The sequence below is a fragment of the Alligator sinensis genome, unplaced genomic scaffold, assembly GCF_000455745.1.
Source record: "Alligator sinensis unplaced genomic scaffold, ASM45574v1 scaffold386_1, whole genome shotgun sequence".
In the NCBI taxonomy this organism is placed as follows: Eukaryota; Metazoa; Chordata; order Crocodylia; family Alligatoridae; genus Alligator; species Alligator sinensis.
In genome coordinates, this window is record NW_005841996.1 from 1,453,027 (window position 1) to 1,479,012 (window position 25,986).

Below are 25,986 nucleotides of genomic sequence, written 5' to 3' on the forward strand. Positions count from 1 at the left end.
CTCCCACTTTTGAAGAGATTGTCCTAACTGCTATATTAGGCCAGGCTTTATGTAGATCCTTCTTAAGTTTTTGAAGGTGGTCTGCTGAGCATGCAAGAGTTTGGGTTTCACCCCTCAGGAGATGACTCTATCCTCCAGATCCCACATGAACAGAGATGCCTCCATGAAGCCTAACTCATGCACCTGGATACTGGATGGAATTTAAGGCTTCCTGCTCAGCCTGTAGATATTTTTCATTATTCTTTGAAGTGCCTAGCTCTCCCTACACACTGTACAGAGAGTCTCTGAGCCTACCTCTGGGCTTTGGGTTCCATGCTGAAGCCCACATGCATACAAGTTAAGTTTGTAGGCACCTAGTTTTTTATTATTACTATGGTTGGATTCAGCCCTCTGTAGCTGGATATAGTGGAAGGTCCAAGTCCTTTTACTTGCCTGCTTTGGAGTGATGCAAAATGAGACATTCAGGTATGAATCGGGCAAAATGGGAACTAGAGCAGGGGTGGGCAAAATATGGTTCATGGGCTGAATCTGGCTGACCAAGGGATTTTATCTGGCCTGTGGCAGGTCCCTCAGTCCCTCCTGGCCCAGATGCAGGGGGCAGCCCAGGCTGTGGTGTGTGCGGCCAATCCCACCACCCCCAGGTGCATAGTAGGGCCAGAGCAGCATGGTGTCCAGACTTCCTGGCAGCAGCTCCTTCCAGCCCGTCCTTCTAGCCCATCCAGCTCCTTCTGGCACTCTGGCCTGTCTGTCCTGCACCCACTGCCAGGGGTGCGACTTGTGAGGGCAGGGCGCACAGCTCGAGGATGGGATGGGGCCAGTTGCTGACAGGGAGTGGCATCCGGAACAGGATGGGCAGGCAGGGCCATGATCATGGGGCAGTGACAACTTGGGGCAGAGCTGAGATCTGCTCCCCACACATCCCTGCAATGGGTGCCAGTTCTGTGGGCAGGAGCATGCAGGGAGCAGATCATGGCTCTGACCTGGTCCCTAACACTACTCTGTTACCTCCCCAAGATCCCAGACTTGGTCTTGCCCACCTGTCCTGCTCCCAGATGCCATTCCTCACCCGTATGCATCCCCATCCCATCCACCTGCCCACACAGGTTCTGGCTGGTTTCCATTGAGAACCCAGCATCACTGGGATCTCTGGGTGGTGACAGCACTGGGCCAGAGCCCAGGGCAGAGTTGTGATTCGCTCCCTGCATTCCCTTGCGGGTTTCCTACCTGCTTAGCTGGCAGCCATCGCAGGGGTGTGCAGGGTATGGATCATGGCTCTGCTCCAGGCTACGGCCCTGTGACCCCAGCCCTGCCTGCCCATCCCGTTCCCAGATGCTGCTTCCCAGCCACCTCGCCACACGCAGAGCAGAGCCGCTTAGGTAGTTTTGGTGAGCTGTTGAGGGAAGGAGGGAGGAGTGCTGACCCACCCCGCAACAGCTCACCAATACTCTGTAAGTGGTCCATGGGACTAAAAGTTTGCCCACCCCTGAATTTAGAGTCTAGTGCCTCATCCACACGAGCATGGATGTTTGGTTCCTCAGGGATAACTAGCAGCAGGACACCTTGTGCTTCTGCTAGTTGTCCCCAGGGATTGCCTGTGTCATGTGCCCTCTGGCGTGTGGCAGGTTACCCTAGGTGGGGTAGGGGAGGCTGGGGCCAGCACTGGGCTGGCCTCAGCAGCCTTACCTGGGATCCTTCTGGAGCTGCAGCAGCAGTGATCCTGCTGCTCAGAGCCTGGCTGGCAGCTGGAGTATGGCTCCAGTCCACCAGGCTCTGGTTTTGACTGGCATGCGCTGCACCCAATGTGCGCTGCTCTGCATTTTTTTTTGCATGGGTTTTTTTTCACCCCTGGATATCCAGGGGTCAACAAAACCCCACAACCCTGCGCTGCTCCCTGGCAGCATGGAGAACAGCTGAACATGCAGTATGTGGTGCTTCAGTCTTGTCTGCAGCGCCACTACTGCATGGCTGCACTCAACTGGATGTGGCCTGGGTCTCCTGCATTCTACACCAAGACCCCAAGACCCCAGTCACTGGGCTAGCAAGGCTTTCTGAATGATTCTCTTACTCTTTCATTTTTTTATAAAGCTGTTAAAAAATCTTTTTCTGTTCAAGTGCAGAAGGAAAACAAATTTTGAATCCCACTAGTTACAATTAAATATCTTGTGGTCATCTTGGTGTTCTCGGTTTTGAGCTGATACACGTTATATCCTGTTTGGAGGATAAAAGAAAACTTACTCAAGATAACAGGATTATACCTTGCCCTTTATCAGAGGGGTCTGACCATGATTAACTTGGACTGATCTCTCCTATAGAAGGTTGTCTTATTTTACATGGTACTGCATCTAATTGAACTACACTGTTTCTAGTTTTGTAACTAGAAATTAGGGAGGTACTCAGTACATTGTACTAGGCTTGTCCCTCCTACACAGACCGTAAAAGATGGATGAACTTTGTGATTTTAGCCCATGTTTACTTTAAAGATTCACCAACTGAAGTAACACTGATTTTTTTTTTTTCCTAGCTTTTACTCAGCAGTGTCCTGTTCCAGTAATTGAGATATTTGACCTGAAACTAATGTGGTAAAACTCAAAATCAGTGGTTAGCAATTTAAAGTATCGATGAATGAGAGGATAAAATGTCAATAGTGTTGTTAGTAGTCTAGGTAATTCTGGAATGCAGGTTGTGACAAGTCAATTTTTCTCAGTTGGTAACACTGAAAGGAGTGTGCTAATTAGGTAAATGATGATGTTTATACTCAGAGTTCCAGCTGAATTTGCCGTTTTGCAGTTTCTGTATGCATTCTTCTTTCACTTTCTTCGATCTTTCTTGCAGCCAGAGTCACACTCTTGCTCTCAAACGGCTACGCTGGAGAAATTGTGGGGGCAGAGCTGGGCATGATGACCAGAACAGCAGTGAATGGTTGCAGCTTGCAAGTTGTGGAGCTGATCACTTTGTAAAGATATTCAATATTAACAGATATGCTCTTTAGCTGAGTTAGCTGACACAGACAAATAAAATTAATTTGCAGCTCTGTATGTCATGTTTGTTTTTTACCAGTTGACTCTTAAATGTTCATTTTCTATTGCAAAAACAGGAATGCCTGACAATTGTATTGATCTAATTTATTAAAACATCTTGAGTAACAGCCAATGGCATCTTGAAATGTTATGTGTTTATTCTTGTGCTGTTGTTCCAGGAGGCTTGAGAGACATTTCAGATATGCAGTTAGTACAGATCCATTTTGCTGTCAATGATAAGGTTACCTGGTTATGCTTTCCCATTAAAGGCAAGGATAAGTACATACCCTTAATTCTGCTCTGTTGCATTTGTGTTGCAACACTGGATCAGCTCGCAGTTGGTGTGAGTTAGTGTTAATGTGCCAGTTCATATGAGCTGAGGTTCTGGCCCATCATGTTGGTTGTTTGTAAGGATGTAGAAACTAAAGCCCACCAGTACCCTTTCTTCCTCTCTTAGGCAAAGCCACACTCTTATTCTCTTAATTCAAAATGGTGTTTCACTGTGGATAGTGTATAGGCACAGCTGGATATAGTGGAGGATTCCCATTCCTATGAAGCGGTCTTTCTTTGCCACTCCCTTCCTCCCTCTTTCCTGTTAATGTGGTGTCTGTCCTTCAAGTGGAAAAAGCATTGGAATAATGACTTTACTTATTTTAGACAGCTTTTGTGAGTGATGATACAAATTCCTTGATTTTTTTTCCCTTTTTGATGCATTAGTGGCCAGCAAAACACAAACTCTTATATTATTGGTTTACAAAGAACCTCTTTTTTCTGATAAATCAAAAACTTAATATTAGCAATACATTCCCCTAGTTTTCACTCTGTAAAGCAACAACTGTAAGCTCAAATACGGTAGTACATAGTACTTTTCTGTGCATCACTTAACTACTTAGCAAGTTCTGATGGCTGTCTTCTTCCCAAATCACTGCCACCCAGACCTATTTTCTCCTTCTGGACATATGCCCCATGACAATGTCAAACAAAGGGTACCACAGTTGAAGAAAGGTGGTTACTAGTTTGGGAAGTATGATAATCACTTTCTTGCATTTCATGAGAAAGTAGCATGGCCCAGTTATTTTCAGAATCTGCTACAATTACTTGTTCTATCCTGTATTCTTACTACTGGTAGAAGTGACCATATGCTTCATTTACATTTTTGCCTTTACAGATACTGCAGGACCATGACTACTGGTTTGAAATCTCCATTCCATTGAACCTTTAGGACTTTCCCACTATATTCCAGTTATGTTGCTAGATTCCATGTAGTTTAAAGTGTTGCTCCAATTTGTTTGGGGTATTCTGACACAATTAAACTCTTTTTTAGCTGTCTGTTCTTTCTGTAGAACTCTAGCTTGTGTCTTATTCTGTATTTTAAGACGTACTTGCCAGTTTTTTACTTAGGAAGTTTTTTGAGTTTTTTCCTATTGACCTTCCAGATATTTGTAGATAGTTATATATCTCTGCTTAGGTCACTGAAAAGCCAAACTTCCACACATCTAGTTTTCCTGCTTAAGTCAGCCTGTTCAACTCTTTATCTTTTTTCTTACTTAAGATTTTTTTTTGAAATCTGGTTACTGCTTAGATATTTTAGTCATTTTCTCATTTCACTCTTTATTAACGAACGTATTTTCTCTCTCATACCAGATAAATGAGGTATTTGTTGAAATGGCTTTGTTTCTTTTAACCTAGTGTGGTGCTCCAGCTCTGGCCCATGGAGCAATGACATATAGCCCATGGGTCCCCCAACAGGTCAGGAAATTCACTGGCAAGGAACAGTGGCAATTAATACCCCCACCCTCCCGCACTGTCAAATTCCCAAGGCCCGTTTGGTTGGGTTGGTGCCGGGCCATGCCCCCTTCCCTCCGCATGGCTGCTGGATGGAGTTTTGCTGTGCCTGCCCACTGGGCACTACCTCTCCAGCCTGCCAGGCAAAAAATGTTGAGCTCTGCTGTTTTATCCTGTTGACCAGTTTTTGTTTCTTTTTCTTTCTTGTTCTCTTGCAGACTGTCTTTTCTCTGCAAACTTCTAGTATTTAATTTTATATATAATTTTTTATTGTCTCCACTCTATTTCTATTCTATGTTAAATACCCTACTCCTTTGAGCACGTTGTACTGTGGTCATAGTGTTTGTAGCCAGGCTGGTCTAAGGAACATGTGAGAAGCAAGGTTTCTTTGGTAATATCTTCTCTTGGACTAATTATATAGTGAAGTGTTAAAAAAGACTTCTGGGCAAGCTTCTTTTGAGGTCAGAGAGAAAAGCAGATCCAACCTTTTGAGCACATCGGCAGCTTCTCATTCTTTGAATAATTCTGTTTCATAGGAACTCTCAGTTCTTCAAGTACTTGGTCGTGCACATTCTTACAAAGCTCCTTCACAACAGGGGTTAATCTCACCCCACAGTAGTCCCAATACAGGGGCTCCAGGTACTTACCTCTTGCTGCTTGAGGTGCAGGATTTCTTCCACCCTGCTGAGGCACAGATTCTTCCCTTTGTAGGCAGCCTGGACTGGCTCTTCCCTGGAGCTCTGCCTTCTGCAGTTCCTACACCCAGACTGCCTCTTCTGGGCTGGGCCCTGGGCGTATGAGCCTCTTCTTGGGTTACCTGACCCTCTACGTTCACCCCTGGTGGGTGGCCATTTTATTTAATGCCCCCTTTGTCATTATAAGTCTGTTATAAGTCCTGGCCTCCCTCCCCCTTTCAGTAATAGGGAAGAGGCCACATTATAGCCATGAGGCATTACTATTTTGAATCCTTTCTGGAACCCTCTGCATATGCTTTTATTTCTCTTTCTGTCTCTCTTTGTCTGGGGTGCATAAGTCCATCAGACTTCAGGAACATCCCCCCATTATAGGGGATTGATTCCTGCTTCAGGCTCACTTTAAGTAGCTCTGCACTGCATCGTTTGGCACCCATCACTCTACTTACAAGTGTGGAATAAAAGCAAATTGCTGCCTTCTCAGATTCCTCTCTCACCCTCCAGAATCTTCCATGTCAGTAAAAGCCCAGATCTGAATCTGCAGGGAGGCAGTACTGACCATTCTGCTTCTGTATAAGAATCTAGGGGAGATTCAGGGCTCTTCCTCAGCCTTGTCTCCTGTCTCCAAATATGCCTGTCCAGACAGGAATTCTAAGAGAGATTGTAGAGCACAGCACGTTGGACCCCCAGGTCTGTTTAACCCCTGCAAATCCTGGAATGATTGCTATGTTGGAAACTTTTCGTACATCCTTACATAAAAGATCCTTTTCAAAGTCAGCATCAAGATTGAACAGTGCGGTGCAGACTGTTCCTCATACATGCTATATCTATTTCACTTTAAGATATTCAATGCCTTTGCACCAATGTCAGTGGGCACAGGTCTTCCCGATTTCAGCACTGCTCCCATTTTCACTTGCAATGCTGTGTCCAGTCTTTCTCCTCAGGGTCCTTCCACACAGCCTCCTTTAGCTTCCATTCCAGCACTGAAAGAGCTATGGACCTATTCCTTCTTTCCAGCTTGTGAGGTCATTGTCCTTTCAGTCTTTGAGGGAGTATTCAGACTCAGCACTATACTTTGAGCATGCACTGGGAACAGTTGGTCAGTGTGCTTATCCCCTTTTTCATACCTGGTCATGGTGGCCATGGCTGGTTGTAGCAGTCTTACAGAGTTCACCCACTGTTAAAATCATTCAGGGTTGCACTTTTCCCTATCTTCACAGGATATGTCTACCCAATTTCATCTCACTCTATTGACCCGTTGTCGTCCTGTGTGGTAGCAAGGGAATACTTGTTCATTTTCCAACTGGATCAGTATATTAATCTTTGAAGGTATGGTCCTAGCACATTCCCCCGGTCCCAGGAGACCTCTGTTCTTTATAGAAGATGTTTAGATGGCAACAACATGGAGTTCAGCCCATACTACATGCTACATGATTCCAAGAGGCCTCCATAATGCTTTTGGTGGGGTGGTAATCTATTTTTGTTGGTGGTAGAACTGTTAGTTTTGTTTGCTTTTTTTGCTGGAGGGAGTCTGAGACTCACGTCTAGGTATTGTGGGCCCTGCTTTGCAGTTACCTACATATGACTCCATGTGAGGACGCCTACATAACGGAGAGAAGGGAATTATTTACCAATAACTGAATTTCTTAAAGCTTTACACACATGCATGCAAACCCTGACAACCTTCCCCTCTTCCTCAAAGTCAGGATTCTGTGGTAGAGGAAACTGAGAAGAATATAGGGATGGGAGGAATGTTGCAGGGCTGTGCTGGAGCATACAATGCAGATTCTGTTAAGGTAAAAGTTTCCAGCCATAAGCTGAGGGAGGGAGTGAAATACACCTCAAAGAACTTCAGTTACTGATGAGTAACTTTTGTTTCTTTACCTTCTAATTAGGTCTTGTTAAGGTCACCCAGCTACCCTCCACCCATATGGATGTTAGTCCCTCCTCCAGTTCCACTAAATTATATATTGAGTTGTTAAAGGGACTTGTAAGATGTCAGTTATCTTTTCAGTAAGCCAACTGTCCCCTTTCAGAATGGCATGTTTAATAAAACAGACAAAACTGGTACCTATGTGCAGCAAACCAGGAAATTATGTCTAATACCAGATAAAAAGTAACTGGATCCATTTTAAGTACAGCATTAAGTGGCAATCTGTGCAACTTACTGACCTCAGAAGAGATCACTATTAGGTACTGTAGCTTGACACCTTAGTGGCTGAACAGGTCTTGCCCTGCTCTGGTTCTAGTGTACCCTCCTTTTGTCTTTTCCTGCCATGCCTTGATGTACTCAGTTGATTTTAAAAAGGAGACTGCCGAAGGATCATAGAGTGAGTCCTAGACCTGGAGAGCAGATCTCTCTCAGACCCTACTAGCCCAATCCTGTCTTCATGAGAGAGAGGCCCTCCTTGCCCATCTGTACCTCCAGAACACCTATTGCCTTTATCGGCTATTCGTGGCCTCTGACCTCCCCTGTAGTCATACAAATACCTTGCAGAAGTTGCTGTTCAATCATTCTCCCTTATTGGGGCTTCAGCCTTCTATGACCTCTCCCCCTTTGCTCTCTTCGGGCCTTCCAGCCCAAGGGCACTGTGCTGCACCTGGCATCTGGGCTCTAGCCTTTGTCTCGCCTACTCTGGTCCTGTTTCCACCTTGCTGTGGGTACTGGGGTTCCCTGATCTGTGCCCTGTTAGGGCCTTGGTGGGATCTCCTCCACCCCGATAGTCTCAACGTAGACTGCTGTTATAACTGCAAACCACAATGTAAGCCCCCTGGCTGTAACAAAACTCTAAGCCCACTGGCTGTATACCAGAACCTTTCTCCTCCTGGGCCCTAGCCCCCTGCAAGTTCTCAGCTCCTTACTTGAAGTTCCAAGTATAGCAGGATGCCAGGCATTAGCTCAGCCACAGCCAGCTTGCTGCATTGCTTTTCCCCCTGCAGCTTGCAAGTCCAAACTGTCTGCTCTGGCTCAGGCTCTGGGTTTGTTTCTTAAGCCCTGCCCACTTCTGGTCAGGTACCTTGTTAGCCCTGGCACAGCTGCCTCTTTCTCATTCTAATGGTATGCTGGTCTAGCTGCTGTGGCAATACCCCTTCTAGCCCTCAAGCAGGTCTCTGCCCTATTGTACTATTGTAGAGCAGCCAGCTCTGCAATAGGCATTCATAGTCTCTGACCCTTGGCTGCCTATTCCTCTACAGCCAGCTTATCATCAAGACAGTGTTTCCCTCCATTTGGGTAACTGCTGCTGGTTTTCCCTTTAAAGTAATGGGGAGCCTCTGACTCCCTCTTACAGATACCCTATGGGGTTAAGCCACCCCTAAATTTTTTTTTCTATAGTTCTGAATTCTTTGAAAAGTGTTCTAGGAACTTTTTTTTGCACCATCCTCTCAAAAGTCCAATGTATTTTGTCAGATGTGGAGTGTATTTTCCACTATACATTACTGTTGTCTTGGGTATCACAAATATCTCCCTGGTTTTTTAAATATTTTTGAAACAAAGCCCCATCTTTCTTCCTTTTCATAGATGGATCACACCTATTGAGGTTTTTTTCAATTTTTCATTTTTGTTTGTAGGACTCCAAAGTATTTCAGGTAAGCCTGCAAGGAAAAATGTACAGTTACTATTTTATTATTTATAGTGAAGTAGATGACAGATTTTTCTTTCATCTGTGCTGTCCTTTCCCCTTTCATACTGTCAAGTTTTCCACTTACCTGTGATACTGTCTGTGTATCCTGCTGCCCTGTACCATGGGAACATTTTCTCACTCAGTGTGCCTCTCTCCATTCATACCTCTCTTTTTAAACATGTTTCTTTGTCCAGCCTATCAATAAATACCCTAATCATTTTCCTTTAAATACACATTTAAAAAACTAATTTAGACTATTCTCTTTGTTCATGGGGGACAGGACTAGGAATAATGGCCAAAAACTGCTGTAGAGTAAATTTAGGTTGGAGATTAGGAGGAACTTTCTCACTGTGAGCTTTGGAACAACCTAACTAGAGAGTTTGGGGAATCTCCATCCCTGGAAATGATTAAGAGCAGAATAGACAAACACTTGACTGGAATGGTGTAGTCAGGGCTGATCCTGCCTGGAGCAGGGGATGGACTAGATGACCTCATGAGGTCCCTTCCAGCCCTACTTTCTTATGATCCTAAAGGAGCACCACTACTTTGTAACTGCTTTGAGATATATCAGTCTTGATATAAAACCATATGCTGGAGATGCAGCACATTATTTCCTTGCTTTATTTCCTTGCCTTTACTCTGCAAAAAATGTTTGGCCAGAAATTACTGACATCCAATAAATAATTTGAGGTGAGGGAGCTTCATTTTTTTCCCCTCCTACACACCTTATTCTGTCAAATTCAAACTTCTTTTGCTCCAGGCAGTGCAGTCTATTGTAAGGAGTCTTGTCATGGTTGCTCTACATCCACAGTCCTTCCTTTACAGAATGCTGGAGCTTTGGATGCTTGATTTCATACTTCTTTCTTTGGTTTGACATTGGGTGGATCTCCAGGACTATGCTGTACTTCTGTATGCCCATGTATTTCCCTCTTGCTGCTGCAGGCCCTTGTTTTGTGTGCGTAGAACTTTCAGTTGAAGAGCCCCTTTCCCAGCTAGTCTGACTAGGAAAAGTGGCATCAGCTACAACATGCTAATAGTACCCAGGTTGAGGGTCCTGCTTTCTTTATATGGACATTAAAGCGGTCATGGAAAATTGTGGATGTTGGACTTTACCACAGTCTGGCCGGCCAGATTTCCCCTTGCACAACTGCTGTGTGTGCTGCCTTCCTGTAGCCTCAACATTGCTGTTTTTGTTGCAGCTTGAGTTCCTTGGACTCATTCCGGAAGAAATCTGCTATGTGGTTGCAGGATATTAACACCCTTTGAAGCATTTATAGCTTTACAAGAAATTTGCTGGTTTGTGTTAAATAGAATATACCGCAATAATATTATAAAGGTAATAAAAATGTAAAAATGAAATGTGTTTTTTTTATTAGGTACTGTACCAGCAGAGAGCATGGAGCTTTTCAGTGCATCAAAAAAATGTTGATTTTTTTGCTACTTAAAATATTTTTATAGCTGAAAATGGCAATATGTCTGGGGTTTAACTTCCTTTAGTCAATTATTAACTTCCAGGAAATCCCTTCCCCATTGGTCATTATTGCTGAAATTTATTAGTTAGCATATAATGTTTGCCATTTTAATTAGGTGAAACAAGATAAGGGTTGTAATTGCAGTGAAGTCTATACAAGATACCATCTCCATGCAAATTTACTGCTAAGAGACCAAATCTAAGTCCAAGCATATAATGTTATTGCTTCCTTTAATATAAGACTACCTCAGTTAATCATCCAACTTGTATAGTGTGTTGTGCAACTGTGTTATGCCCCAGTTCTTCAAACACTAATGTGTATGCTACAAATGGTAACAGAATTAAACACATGCATATTTACAGAATTAGATCCCATGACAGGCTGCTCTGAATTATACACTAGAAGTGGTGCAATGATTAAAGTAATTTAAAAGTTACAGCGTATATCATCAATGGATCCTTTTAAAACAAACTTATGAATTGATAATTCTGTGTATTTCAACTTTTCAGAAGAATATGGAAGGAATTCTATTCATATTCAGCTATATTAATTGTACTGAAAAATTGTTTTATTTCTTTCTGTCTGAAGGACCATTAGATGTCAGTATAAGAAAACATAAAAAGGGAATATCACTTCTGTGATGTAAAGATGAAACATCAAATATAATAACTAATGCAATACAAAGAAAGTTACTGGCTATAGATAGAGTTTGAATAAATGCCTCTGTGATAAGCACCTTCTAGGAATACCACGCTACTTTCCAAAGCAGAAACTGCTCTTTCTCTGTTTTATTGGGGTGAGCATGAAGCTGCCCAGATTAGTTCAGTCTTCCAGCTACATGCCATTATCCTCTGTGCACCATCCTCCACGTTCCTAAATTACTTGTTGAAAATCACATCAGAAATTCAATTTTTAAAATATATTTAAGGGAAGGAAGAATAAGTGTTAACCCTAGTTATTTTTTTAAAGAAAATGGAAAACTCTGAAATTTTCCTTTATTTTGTTACATTGTTACATGATTTTGTCTGTTGTGAAGATAACCAATAGTTATTGTAGGTGAGTTTAACAAAATATTGTAGATATGTATAGTAAATACAACTGCACTACCTGCTCACCCTTCACCTCCCTCCCCTTGCCACTCTCCCCATCCAGTGAATTCAGCAAGAGAGGAAAAGAGCATGGGCAGCAGTACATACCATAAAGGCACCGAGCCCTTCTTGGCTGACCATGCCAAGTGCAGTCAGCAAGGCAAACAGGTCACTATAGGGGTTTCCAGATTTTTTTTAAAACAATTGATCTGAAGGACAGAAGGTAAGGCTACAGTATTCTAGTTTGTCCTGCAAAACACATTGTCGTGGACTTCTCTCCTCTATCAGTAAGCAATATGGAGCCCAATAACATGTTGTTGGTCAACCACATCTCTTTCTAGAAAGCTGTTCATCTAAATTTGTATGATTCTGTCAAAATCTGGCATAAAGCTAGTGGTGTTGAATAAATCTGACTTTGGATTTTGGGGCTTATTCTGAAACCCAAACCAAAAGTAACTGGATGTGAATGTGACCCAATTTAAGAGCAACGCTGTAGCTGGAGTTGCTGGAGGTAATTTGCCTACTGGGTGCACCTATATGTGCACTTTAATGTGAAGCAGTCTATTTTACTGCATATTCAAGTGTCATGTAAAAACCCATGCTATTATGCTAAGGCGCAGTAAAATAGGCTACTGTGCATTAAGTGTCACCCCAAAAGTGTGCACTTGCACTACTGTGCATTAGGGCAGCCTAATGTACATTAATTTTGTACCTCACACTGGAGTACTAAATTTAATGTGAATTAGGAAAATGTCATTAATGCACATGTAGATGCATCTACTGAGAACAAGACTTGTATGTTCTCTGCCCAGGTGCTAGGGAAGGAACAAGAGAAGGTTGAGCTTTGAAGCAGCTCTTGCTTCTTGTTCTTTAATAAATGCAAGATTATATCAGACACTCAAGATTATATCCAGGCTTTCACCAGCAATTAGAGCACTGTATGGAAACAAGGGCTTTTCTGGTCAGCTCCTCTGTGTAACAATGCCACTAATGATCGGCCTGCCTGGACATTTTCTGGTGGGATAGGCTGCTCTTATTGGAGATGTGCATTGGGCAAAGAAGGGTTTCATGTATGTTTGTCTTCCTTCAGCTCCAATCTGTGTCCCTATGTTGAGATGAGTCCAAAGTATCCCACCCTGTTCATCATGCAATCTTGCTGTTCCTGACTGCTTCTGTTCTTGCAGTCCCCATTGTGGATTGTTTTTACCCACTCAGGACAACCAGTGCTTCCTTTCCTAGTTAAATGTTTGCCCTAGATGACATTAGGCTAAATACATTAATTTTAGATGAACAAGATTTTGGGCTTAAAGCAGATCTTTAGGAGGGCTCTTACTCAAGTTAGACAATGCATGCAACTATTCCATTGCTACATGATTGTTTTGAGAGAGAGAAATCGCATTTCCCCTCTTTACACCTATACCATCTTAACTGCTTCAGTGGGATTTTTCAGACTTAAATGATGACTGAACTAATGCCACAATCTTTCTACTGCCATTTTTATTGTTGCAAAGTAAATTGGATGCCAAGTATTTCTCATGTTAAAGTCATGTCCTAAATAGAAATGTCAGTCAGTTTAGTGAGCATCATTGCACCAACAAGAATATTCAGAACCCAGTCTGCCATTACAAAGACATTACAGTTTTCATCATAGTAGTGTCTCCAGCACATAAATTAACCAAGATCCCCCCAAGGCTTAGACTGATCATGCACTTAGAAGCATTAAAATATTAACAGACTTTGATCCCAGTGCAGTTTAAATGCTCACGCAGCCCTGTTTGTTTTTTGAGCTAGAATATACTCGTTCTTTTGAGCCAGTGGTAAAGTCCACCAGACAGTTTTAGTTTTCTGGCTTTATGTCTAACTTCCAATATCTAAAGTCCCTATTCATTCTTTTAAAGCCATTCTTACACTCCCTTAGGGCTGTATTTACCATTCTTTGGGACTCAGTTTTTCCATGAGAAAAATCTCACCCTTGCCCTAGACATATGTGATAATATGGGTCTTGGTAATTCCAGTGACTTATGCTTTTACTACCCCGAACTTCCCTCCCATGTTTATTTTATAAGGATGTGACCTAAAATACTTTTCAGATGCATTGTTCTGTAGCAGCCTGAAAACACTAATCAAGAAATCTTAAGATCAAATTTTGGGAAAGTAGGTGGGAGAGCTGGTGAGGGAAAATGTCTTTATTTCCTCTGTCCAAGGGCCTTGGGGCTTAGAAAGGCCAGATGAAAAAATCTTTCTCTCTCTCTCTCTTCCTCACCCTGCTTTACTCCCCAACTGCTATGGCCTTTGCTTATGGATGATTTGGGTGGTGGCAGTAATAGACTGCGTGTGGGCGGAAGGCAAGTTAAACTCCTGTCGGCTTTACCTACTGCTGTACAGCTTCCCTCCTCCCTCCCCGGCTCTGCTGCAGTCCCCTGCAGCTGAGATGATGGACAAGCCAGGCAATAAGGAATCAGCTGTGCAGCCAGCCATTTGCAATAATGCCAGTTCTTGAGTCTGCAGATTGAGAAGGCAGGAAGCAGAGGTCTCAGGTGATTTACCTGTCCACTAAAATTTGGTGATTTTTGGAGCACTCTTCAGGTTAGAGCTTTTAAAAATACTCCTTTGGTTTTGGTTACAGGAAGTTGCACATCAGGAACATGCTCCAGTCTGGCAAAGTGGCTTGGGTTTTTTTTTACATTTCTAACTCTAAATCTACCAGTTTCCTTTCATCATTTACAGTGACACCATCATTCAGTTCTAATCGGCACTACTCTTTGATCTTCGCACAGCAAATATTTTTCAGATGGGTAGGTCTACTAAAGGAGACTAAAATGTCTGTGTTGTGAGGCACAAATGGGGGCAGAGATGAATATGTGTGTTTCTGTGGAAACCTATATGATAAAAACAGCATCTACCCATAATGTTTGCTGACATGTTGGGACTAGGCATCATCAAAAGGGCAGTAGTGCTGGATTTGTACTTCCAGGTGGCAGTTACTTTTAATGTTTGCACGTCTTGAAAGGCTAATTCTTTTGTTCTGTCCTCAGTCTGAAAGTTCAAATGGCAAGAAGCACCTATCACTATTAATTAGATGTGAACTGAATGTAAGATGAAAGCTTAATTAAAATTGGCATTTCAAAACCTTTTGTTGGTAACAGTCACATTGCTAACAAGTGATATTTTTGTGATCCGGAGAGTATGGAAACCTAGTGAAACCTGTAAGATAATTAGTGGGGGCGTCACCACTGGAAATCTGCATGTGCAGAGTACTAATGCTATCTCTGACATTACCCCTTCACTGATTTTTTTTTTTTTTTTTTTTTTTTTAAGGCCTATCATTTAACTTCAGTTTCCCTGAAATTACAACCATTTTTATGGACTTAATACCTTTATGAGGGAGGTATTACAAAGACTAATAGATAATGGTTTTCACATGCTTTGTGTATTGAAACAAATACAGTGCTTTGTTGAAAAATTATGTCCCTTCCTTAGGACTAGTTTTGCAGTCACTTACATTTATTTAGAAAGTCCATCCTCCCACCCACCGGCTATTGCACAACCAACTTAAACCACTCAGAATAAAATACATAAACAGTAATTAAAACATAAAACAGATTGTAGTGATTAGACTACAGAAAAATACTGTTGAATGGGAAAAATGTCTACAAGTTAAGTTAATACTCTTTGTGCAGAGATATTAACTGTGTAAAGGAGGTCTTGCCTAGCACCCAACACAACACAGTGTGTAGCTCTAATTTACAGCCTCTCTGGCTTGGTTTCAGTTGCAACTCAATTAGCAAGAGTAGAACATAAACCTCAGTTTAAACTTCCTTCCCTAGCTTGGCTATTCAAAGTGTTTTTCCCCCCAAGAACTCTGTCTCAGAACCTTGTAGCTTCTGGTTTCTTAAGGAATTCTAACCCTGTCATTATCCTGCAGTTCACAGACAACTCTAAAGTCTGAGTTGAAGATGCATCCCTAGCACATTTCACGCAAGAAATGCTTAATTTTTACATATAGGTAAAGCTGCAAAAGGAAGGAAAAGGCATCTGTATATTTAAGAATGTGCAAGAAGGGCAGGTATGAGTGTTGATGCATGGCAGAAGAGTTAGAATTATTTAAGTGGTGAATAAAGCGTTTTGCATGCTGTTTAAAAACTATCTTTTTAGCAATATATTTCTCATCCTGCATCTGAGAAATTCATTAAATATCTTAAAACAGAATTTTGGAAGGGAGATTGGAACTCTGAATTCAGTCTATTTTGTGCTTGGGATCAAGATTTATTTTGAGAGTCACTGGATGATCTAGAAGATTTGTACAGTGAACACAGCAGAGGTTGTTATTGTGATGTATTGGCAAATGGTCTGAAGAAGAGCATGCTGAATCTTTGTTTTGTAAAGCACTGTCATACAGAATGTGGCCCCCAAGTGTTTAACTGAATAGAATAATACAGCAAAGTTAGATGGGAACAAGAAGAATGAGAGTATATGGTATAGGCAAGGAAGGGAAAGGAGATCTTCAGATGAGATTTGAATAGAGATGAGGTTATGAAATAAAGGAAGGAATGTGTTTTAGGTGGTAGGTGCTATAAAGAAACAGGTTTTTCCACCAGCATAGGCCGGTCTGTGGCATCTGGTACTGAGTAGAAGGAGAAACTAACAGTTAACAGTTAAGAGTTTGCTTCTATAATAAACTGTTTTGGAGTGAAGGCGTGCAGCATTTTACTCTCATCACTAAGATGCAAACCAAATGCCTTTCCCATGGCACTTTTAGTTTATGGAAGAGTCTTTCTTAAATAATTGGGAGAATTTAGCAGTATGGGCTGGTCTCTTCTCATACTAATTTTTAACTGAGAATTATGGTGTGCCTTGATTATAACTACTGTGCAAGCATTTATGTGCAACCAGGAATATAACTAACTGGTGACAGGTCTGAGTAATGAGGATGTGAAAGGATTGATGCTCTTGATGATAAACATGGACATTTTTCATCTGAAGGATGCTGTTGGCAGATGCTTTTATCCGATGTGACCATTGCTGTTGCATGCAAATTAAATCAGTTCAATACAAGTCAGAAGTTTAAAACAGTGATGACAAAATCTCGGAATCTAAATCCTATAGCACCACCGTAGCACTAAACTAACAAAACACATTATATCTAGTCAGACCACTGGGACCACCACTGCAAAAATTGTAAGATGTCAAGCTTTGAGAGTAGAGTGGCAGTAATTGTAGCACGTGTCATTTCCTGAATAAGACTTGCTCTACACAGCAGTAGTCAACATCAGATCTGTCCAGCCTCAGCATGGCTAGGGGCTGTGCATGGTGCTGGCATGAGGTCCCCAGCTGTATACCATGCAGGAGGCCACGTGGTGTAGAGACAGCCTCTGTTGGATCCCTCCCCACCGTGTGAGCTGTGCTGGCAGCATATATCCACCCCCATCCCAAGATAATGTTGGTGGCATGGGGCTCCTCCCCCTCAAGCATCACTAGCAGCATGAAGCTCCTTTCCCCAGTTTGTGGGCTGCACTGGCAATACAGTCCCCTTCACCTGAGGCCCTCCTCTGTGGCAGTGAGAAAAGTGGCTTCAGAGGCCTGCACATTAAGTACACTTAGGACTTCAGTCCGACAGCTCTGACTTAAGCAGTGGCCTTGCAGGCACTGGGAATAATTTTTCCCAAATGATTTTAGCTAGGTAGATTGTGAGCTTTGTTAAACAGATATCAGAGCCACTTTGCACCGTACAAGTTTTAACAGCATCAAAAAAGCAATAGCTGTAGTGCAATAGGAGTTAGCCCACCCTCTTTAGAGTCAGGGGATTTGTGCTGGTGCCATTTGTTAAATAGCAATGAAGGAATGAGAAACATAATAGTTGAAATGTTGCTTGTGTCATTCATGAGGCTATGCTAAGGGTACAAGAGCAAGCAATAACAAAGAAAGGATAGGAAGTGTAGCAGAAGACTGGCCTGACTAACCAGGAAACTCGTCAATAAGTTGAAACTCAAAAAAGCATCTTATAAAAAGTGGAAACTTGGCCATGTTACTAGGGAGGAATATATGAATATTGCATAGGAACACAGGGAGAAAATAAAGAAAACTAAGGCACAAACTGAGATGTAGGGGACATAAAAAGGCACCAAAAAAGCATTCAAGGAGTTATGTCAGAAATAGGGGGAAGACCAAGGAAAGTTCTGGTCTCATAAACTGTGGAGGGAAATCAAATACACATCCTTGAGAACACACGGAGTTCAGTTGAGGTCCAAAAACACTGAAAAAGGACAAATATGGTACCCATCTTAAAAAGGAAGGAAGAGAATCCAGGGAATTGCAGACTGGTCATTTTGAGGTCAATACCTGTAAAGATCAGAGAAAGTCATCAAGGAGGTGATAGTGCTGCTGATTACCCTACTGCTGGCCTCAAAATTATTACAAGATGTGCTGGTGAAGATAAGCTTGGCAGTGTATGCATTGATAGTGTTGCTTAATGCTTGCTATGAGGAGACTCTTGCACGTACAAGCACCTCGTGAAAAAGGGGAAGTAGACATGTGTGTTCAGAACTTCTCTGTTGCCTGGCTTCATGGAGAAAGGACACTATGCACCTGGAGTCCCCGAGACAGTGATCCATAGGGTTGCCGTTCCCTCGCTGCTTACCCCCTCAAGCCCTGGCTCATGAAGCCTTATGGAGGGCACATTATGGACCCTCAGAAGATGCCTTTCAATGACCATCTCAGCAAATGCAGGATGGCTGTTGAATGCACCTTTGGCCCACTGAAAGCACGATGGAGGGTGCTTAACTGCAGGGTTAAGCTGGAGCCAGAAAACATCATGGCCTTTATAGTGGCAGTCTGCGTGCTGCACAACATCTGTGAGACACGCGGAGAGGTTTTCGGCCAGGAGTGGGCTGATGAAGCGAGACAGGCAGCAGCCAGACAGAGATGTGGCCAAGAAGCAGCACAGGTACCGAGGACATATCTGCAAGGAGAAGCTGGTCGGGTGGCCCTTCTTGTGTGGGATTGCCTGGCAGCACATATAGATGCTGATTAAAATAAATTATTTTACTATTTGCAACATCTGCGTCTGTCTGCAGGGGTGTATGCAGGGAGGGGATGCAGTTTGAAGGATGAGCAGGGCATGGAGGGAGGTGCACTGGGGTAGGGTTTTTTTGTTTGAAGGCTGGCTTTGGTCCAAAGACGGGGGGGGAGGTGGCGGCTCTTTACACAACACCGCCTAGCCAGCCTGAATCGTGTCTTGTGAAAGAGTTAATTACACCTATCCATGGCTAGGTTGGGAGTGGGTGACCAAAATCCACCTACATGTTCAAAATCCTCCTACAGGCCTCTGCTGTAGCCAGTCACTTTATTCCCAAGTTCCATAGGAAACAGCAAAGAATGGTTTTTGGGGTAAAGAAGTGGTCTCCATTTACTGCACCATTATACACGGAAAGATTGGGAGCATGTGGGGGAGTGAAATCTATTCAACCTCAACCTCATTCAAACCCTATTCAACCCCTACACCACCAACAACCCACTATTTCAACAACATTTCAAAACACCCCAACATTTCAAAAAGCTGCGTGCGGCACTAAACAAACAAACATCCCCTGATATATTTGTAAGCTGCCACCAAATCCCCCCGAATTCTTCTCTTTTCTAGACTGAACAGTCCCATATTGGTCAGCCTTTCCTCATATGGCTTGCTCTTCAGGCCTCTAATCATACAAGTGGCTCTTCTCTGGATTCTCTCAAGATTCTCCACATCCTCCTTGAAGCATGGTGCCCAGACCTGGATGCAGTACTTCAGGTACAGCCTCACCAATGCTGAGTAGTGTTGGGAGCTTTCTCCTACTCCTATTACCCCTCCAAACCAATCCTTTCCTGGTGTGGCAAACTCCTCTGATAGTGAGACTTAGCATAAGTCTAAAAACTAATTTGTACAGGAAGGGATACTTTTACATTTTTAATGAATATTAAGAAAACATGCTAAATATACATTAACAAAATGAACAGGAATTTCAGAGTTAACTTTAGGCTTGTATCAAATGAAATTCATCCTTGTTTCTTGCTAGTGGCATCTGATTTTAACCTGACTTTGGAGCCCTCTAGCTTTAAAAGCTAAGGAGCTTTACACACTAGAGCTTCAAAGCCTGTTAGCACCAACCCTTTTTAAAAATGATTGTTAGGTCATGTTCTGTTCATTTTTTTGGTGCATGCACAATACAGAATATTAAGAAAATGGTTGTGTACACTCCAACCTACAGTTAGGTTAATGAATGGGTTTGAAGCAGAGGTGTAATATGGAGCCTGAACTAGCAAGCTGCTGGTACACATGAAAGGTGAAGCAATATGTTCAGTTCTCCCAGTGGAGCTGAGTACTCCATATAATCATTCAAATTTTCAGGCAAAAATAAAATTGCAGAAATGTACCAAAATGAGCAAGTACTGGAATTAAATCACTTGCATTTTGTAAAATCTCTTTCAGCTCTCTTTCCTGGGTGAGGGCAAGCTGGTAGGGAACCAACAGCATAGAAAATATGTGCTATCTCTTCTGCTAGGATGAGGACAGGAAATGAGAATGGAAGATCTTGTTGGTACTAGGTATTAGTCACAGTTCTCTCCCCGTAGGTAGGATTGGGTATTTTAGTGGAAAGGCTTTATTATCTTTCATTAGCAAATGCCAGAAATCACACCAGTTCAAGAGTCCAAGAGCAGAAGTTGCAAACAGCTGTTCTTTCGGGCATTCGTATAAAAACAAACATCAATAAATAGGTGCCTTTTGATTTGAGGTCAAGTTTGGATGCAGGAATTAAATCCAAAGCAATTGTGAAAAAAAAGGGAGATTTTTTTTCCCCCATGCAAAGGGATGAAGCATGAATGCCATGTGCCCCTGGAGGCTGGTGGGGCATGGTGTGCTCCCACCAGTGGTGGTGACACTGTCGGTGGCAGAGGCAAGTGGGGAGCTGCCACAGGCAGCTGCAGCACTGTCGGCTGTGGGGAGGCTGGTGAGCACTGACCAGTGGTCGGCGACCACCTGCAGACACTGCTGGCAGTGTCAGCAGCAGCCAGCAGTGATCACAGACCACCTGCAGACACCGCTGGTGGTGTTGGCACCGGGGGGAGGGGTGGGGGCCTGGCGAGTGGCAACCACCCACAGGCACCACCGACAGTGTTGGTGGCGGCTTTTCACAGGGGATGCACACGCACCCGTGTGTACCCCCTACACGTCGCAAATGGGATGAAGGATGGGGAATACTGAAGCAATTCAGGAAACAGGAGAAATAAAACATTTCACTTGCTTTCTGTACATACTTCTCTGCATAGGAAGTTACAGTAGAGGGAAGAAGTAATTTGCAATGGATGAGATTCATTGCTATAAAGCTGTAATAGTTTCTACCTCACAATAACTCATATGTATCAGTTATACCACAAGAAAATCACTGTGGAATACAAGGCATTTTAATTTACCTGGGCAGTGGATTTTCTGAGATCAGGCCTAGGTCTGGCCATGGTGTGACCTCAGGCATCAAAGCTCTTGTTTAGCAGGGTAATTTCCAGGGATTGCTATAGAAAAGTGATTGATTGCTAGAGAAACAGGCAAGTGCCAAGAGTGGCTGAGGATTGCTGAAGACAGAAACAAGTTAAGACAACTAATTTCTGTATCTGAACTTCTCATGAGAACCCCTCCTGGCCAGGTTCTCTCAAAGAAAGAAAACCTATCTGGGCAATATCATACTTCCTGTGAAAGGAGAGAGATGCAAGGGGGATAAGGGGGGAGGATTTAAATGTGAGCAGTTACCTTGGCTACTTGCCTCCCTGGAGCATCCTGACCCTTGATGAATGTTACTGCTCACATCTCTCCTCTGATCTCTGCAGGGAAGGCTATTTGGCTGCTGCTCTTTGAGATGGAGCATTACCTCTCTGAGATATGGGGCAGGCTTCCCTGCCTGTGTGTAGGTGGAAAGAGGAAGCAGGAGGCCTCTCCACAGGCCATTTATGGATGGAACAGAGACAGAAGGTGTGAATCAAGCAGGGTTCCTCCTGCATTGATATGCCAGGCAGCAACTACCATGCTACTGAGGGGTATTTGCCTGTCATAGGCCTGTCTTTCGAGCCAAGGGTTGAAATAAAAACATGGATTATGGGAGAGGGCTGTGTGAGTCCTTTTAAAACCATTTAGGCATCATACTTTCTCTTGGCCATATGAAACAGGGTGGGCCTTCTCATAGCTAACTCAGGTTGAGAAGCTGCCCTGGTTGAAAAGCTTGAGCCCTGTACCCTCCTGTAGGATGCTGACCAGTGCAGGACATTCAAGAGTTTAACTGAAGGCTTTATAGGGCTCTCAAAGGGGTTAATATTACAGCTTGTCCTGCTTACGCCAGGATTTCAAGAAGGGACAGATTTTACCCTAAGTGGCAATTCTCCCAGGCTAGGGACAGACATTAAACACAAACCAATTTTAAGTGATCAAAAACTTGTTTAAAGCTATAACAGAACAGATGTTCAGTGCACATAAACCAGTTTGAGAATGCCTGAAACTAGTTTTAGATAAGCCTGGTTGAATGTGGTATCAGACTGAACTGATTTGGCTCAAACCAGTTTATCCAATGTCTGCCCCAGCCCCCTTGCTGGTTTAAGATAAACCAGATACCCCCAGAAACCCTGAATGCTCTTTGGGCTGGGCAGGGCTCTCTGCTCCACAGCAGGGTGGCCCCTCCCCTCTACTCCCTGGCTGGAGCTCCAGAGACTGAGGGCTGCTTCTCCCCCTCCCCCTCACCACTCCCTGCTAAGCAGGAATTCCCTTCTCCCCTTGCTGAGGAGATGCCTGTGTATTAGCTAACAGAACACATGCTGATTATGTCTGTACTGAATCAACAGGCAGAATCAACAAGTAGCTGGTAATGTCCCTCTGTTGTTTTCTTAATTGGGTGATACACGCTGTTATCAATTCCCTACTGGGATAATCAGAGCTCCTGTCAGAGCCTGGCCATGCTCCCCTCAGCTACATTTTGTGGAAGGAAGGGAGGGCTGCTCTAGCACTCCCCAGCTTCTAGCCTGAGCCACTATAGGCATGTGCCTGCATTTTGGGATGTCTGTCTGGTTACAAAACTGATTAAGCCTAGCCAGGTTAGACTAACCTGCAAAGATGGAATCAATCCAGGCTTTTTGAATGTCTGTCCCTAGCCCCAGGGAGCAAATTACACATGTTCCATTTCCTGCACTGGCCTCCCCATCCAGTTTGATTACTGATGCACCAGAAAAGGTTTTACAAAGCTGTACGTGGGCTGAGTCCTGGAGTACCTCAAAGGGCAGCTTTCTTCCTGATTCTTTCTTCTGTGGCAGCTGCAGTTGCTTGAAACATTAAGGCTGGCAACTTCTGGCTTGGCTGGAGGCCATCTGAGAGACAGGGGCAGAATACTGTTTCATGTTTTACTGCCAAATGGCATTTCCCCTACTTCATGTGGAGTGTGGATGCATAAATCTCAACAGAGCTACTGAGCATCCATTCAACCTCAGGAGGTGCTGCTAAAAATAACTTTTGCAGCAGGTGAGCATATGGAGACAGAGAAGGCAGCAGGGACCTTCTTACCTTTTGTTTGGTGGAGTCAGGAGAGGTAATCTTGGGAAGAGTGAAGTTAATGATAACTATAGGAGCCATCTGGATGTTCCTTCCACAGGCCTTAGGTAAGGACACAGATATCAAACGCGATCAGAATTCTATATGAGCCCAGTTCATTTAAAAATAAATTAATTTTTACTGCAGCATAATGAGGTGAGCTAGTTCTCCTATCTAGCACTGTAGAGTCTGCTTAGTTTGCCAGAGGTTTGGTGTTCCCTGGGGAACCATGTTGTACCATGGAAGAAAAAAGAGTTTCTGGCACATAGTACAGTACCAGGGTTCTTAGAAGGTTTGGACATATCTTAGAATCATAGAATCATAGAAAATTAGGGGTGGAAGGGATCTGAGGAGGTCATCTAGTCCAACTCCTTGCTCAAGGCAGGACCATCCCCAACTAGATCATCTCAGCCAAAGCTTTGTTTAGCTGGGTCTTAAAAACCTCCTAGGACGGAGATTCCACTACCTCTCTGGGTAACCTGTTCCAGGGTTTTACTACCCTCCTAGTAAGAAAATTCTTCCTAATATCTAACCTCAACTTCCCTTGCTGCAACTTGAGACTGTTGTTCCTTGTTCTTTCATCTGCCACCAGTGAGAACAGTCTAGCTCCATCTTCTTTCAACTCCCCCTTCAGGTAGTTGAAGGCTGCTATTAAATCCTGTCTTAGTCTTCTCTTCTCTAGACTAAGTAAGTCCAGTTTCCTCAGTCTTTCCTCATAAATCATGTCCTCTAGCCCCCCATTCCCCCCCCATTTTTTTTTCCCTCCACTGGACCCTCTCCAGCCTGTCTACATCCTTTCTGTAGTGGGGGCCCTCAAACTGAACACAATACTCCAGATATGGCCTCACCAGTGCTGAATAGAGGGGAACAATCACTTTCCTGGCCCTGCTGGCAACATACCTACCAGTGCAGCCCAGTTTGCCACTAGCCTTCTTTACAACAAGGGCACACTGGCTCATATTCAGCCTATTGTCCACTTTAACCCAAGGTCCTTTTCTACAGAGCTGCTGCCCAGCAAGTCTGCCCCCAGGCTGCACTGGTACATGGGATTGTTCTGTCCTAAATGCAGGACTTTGTACTTGTCCTTGTTGAACCTCACGAGATTCCTTTTGGCTCAATCCTTCAGTTTGTCTAGGTCACTCTGAATCTCAGCCCTACCCTCCAAGTGTATCTACTACTCTCCCCAGCTTGGTGGCGTCTGCAAACTTGCTGAGGATGCACTCTATGCCATCCTACAGGTTGTTGATGAAGACATTAAACAAAACTGCCCCCAAATCAATCCCTGGGGCACTCCACATGATAGCAGCTGTTAACTAGACATTGAGTCATTGATTATTACTCCCTGAGCCTGATGCTCCAGCCAGTTTTCTATCCACCTTACAGTCCATTCATCTAGCCTGTATTCCTTTAGCTTGCCTGTGAGACTGTTGTGGGAGACAGTATCAAAAGCATTGCTAAAATCAAGGTACACCACATGCACTGTTCTCCCCGCATCCACAGAGCCAGTCACCTTGTCATAGATTGTCATAGATTTTCAGGTTGGTCAGGCATGACTTGCCCTTGGTGAATCCATGCTGACTGTTCCTAATCACCTCTTCTCCTCCAAGTGCTGAGAAATGGATTTCTTGAGGATCTGCTCCATGATTTTTCCAGGGACTCAGGTGAGGCTGATTGGTCTGTAGTTCCATAGATCCTCCTTTTTCACTTTCTTAAATAAGGGCTCTATGTTTGCCCTTTTCCAATCATCAGGGACCTCTCTTGATTACCATGACTTTTCAAAGATGATGGCCAGTGGCTCTGCAATTTCATCAGCCAACTCCATCAACACCCTTGGATGCATCCCATCTGGCCCCATGGACTTATATATGTCCAACTTTTCTAAATAGTCCCTAACCTGTTCTTTCACCACTGTTTGCTGCTCGACTCCTCCTCAAATTGTGCTGCCTGGTGCAATAGGCCGGGAGCTGACCTTGCCTGTGAAGACTGAGGTGAAGAAAGCATTGAGCACTTCAGTCTTTTCTGCAACCTGTGTCACAAGGCTGCCTCCCCCATTCAGTAAGGGACCAACACTTCCCCTGATCCTCCTCTTGTTACCAACCTACTTGTAGAAACCCTTCTTGTTAGCCTTCACATCCCTTGCTAGCTGCAACTCCATTTGTGCTCTGTTCTTCCTGACTTCATCCCTGCATGCTCTTGTAATACCTTCTTATCTTATATTGCCTTATAGTGTATTATTATGTATACATATAGTATATTATATACCATATAATATATACAGTGGTATATATTATTATATATTAATATTTTAATAATAATATATACTGTATAATATATTATATATATCTATTGCATTATATATTATTATATTATATAGTATTTATCTATCTATAATACAATATTAGATTGATCGATCTGTCTGTCTATAATTATCTTATAATGCCTTCCCTGTTGGGAGCTACCTATTGCTGGCTTGTGCTCTGGATGTGGTCCACCCTACTGGATGCTGCTTCCTGACATCTTCCTTAGGGTAGAGACAGCTAGAGGAAGGGTGTGTGCCAGTTCAGACAGGAGGACAGGGACGAACCACTGCACTGTGGGCCACCTGGGATGTGTGTCTGTCAGGAGAGGAGCAGTCAAGGGCAGGATCTTTGAGCTTAGGGTGCTGTGAAGGGCAGGCAAGGTAGGGGAATGCAATGCCACGGTGAAGAGGTTC

The 25,986-nt window shown here is 43.5% G+C and overlaps 1 protein-coding gene across 1 annotated transcript in view; it reads left to right on the forward strand.

The window, feature by feature from the left end:
- Positions 1-3,169, forward strand: part of ELP2 (elongator acetyltransferase complex subunit 2) — a 127,156-nt gene extending 123,987 nt beyond the window's left edge. The window contains exon 22 of the mRNA XM_006021510.3: positions 2,833-3,169. Within this exon, the coding sequence (XP_006021572.1) occupies positions 2,833-2,989 (157 nt within the window). The 3' untranslated portion in view covers positions 2,990-3,169. The remainder of the gene's footprint in view (positions 1-2,832) is intronic.
- The last annotated feature ends 22,817 nt before the right edge of the window (positions 3,170-25,986 follow it).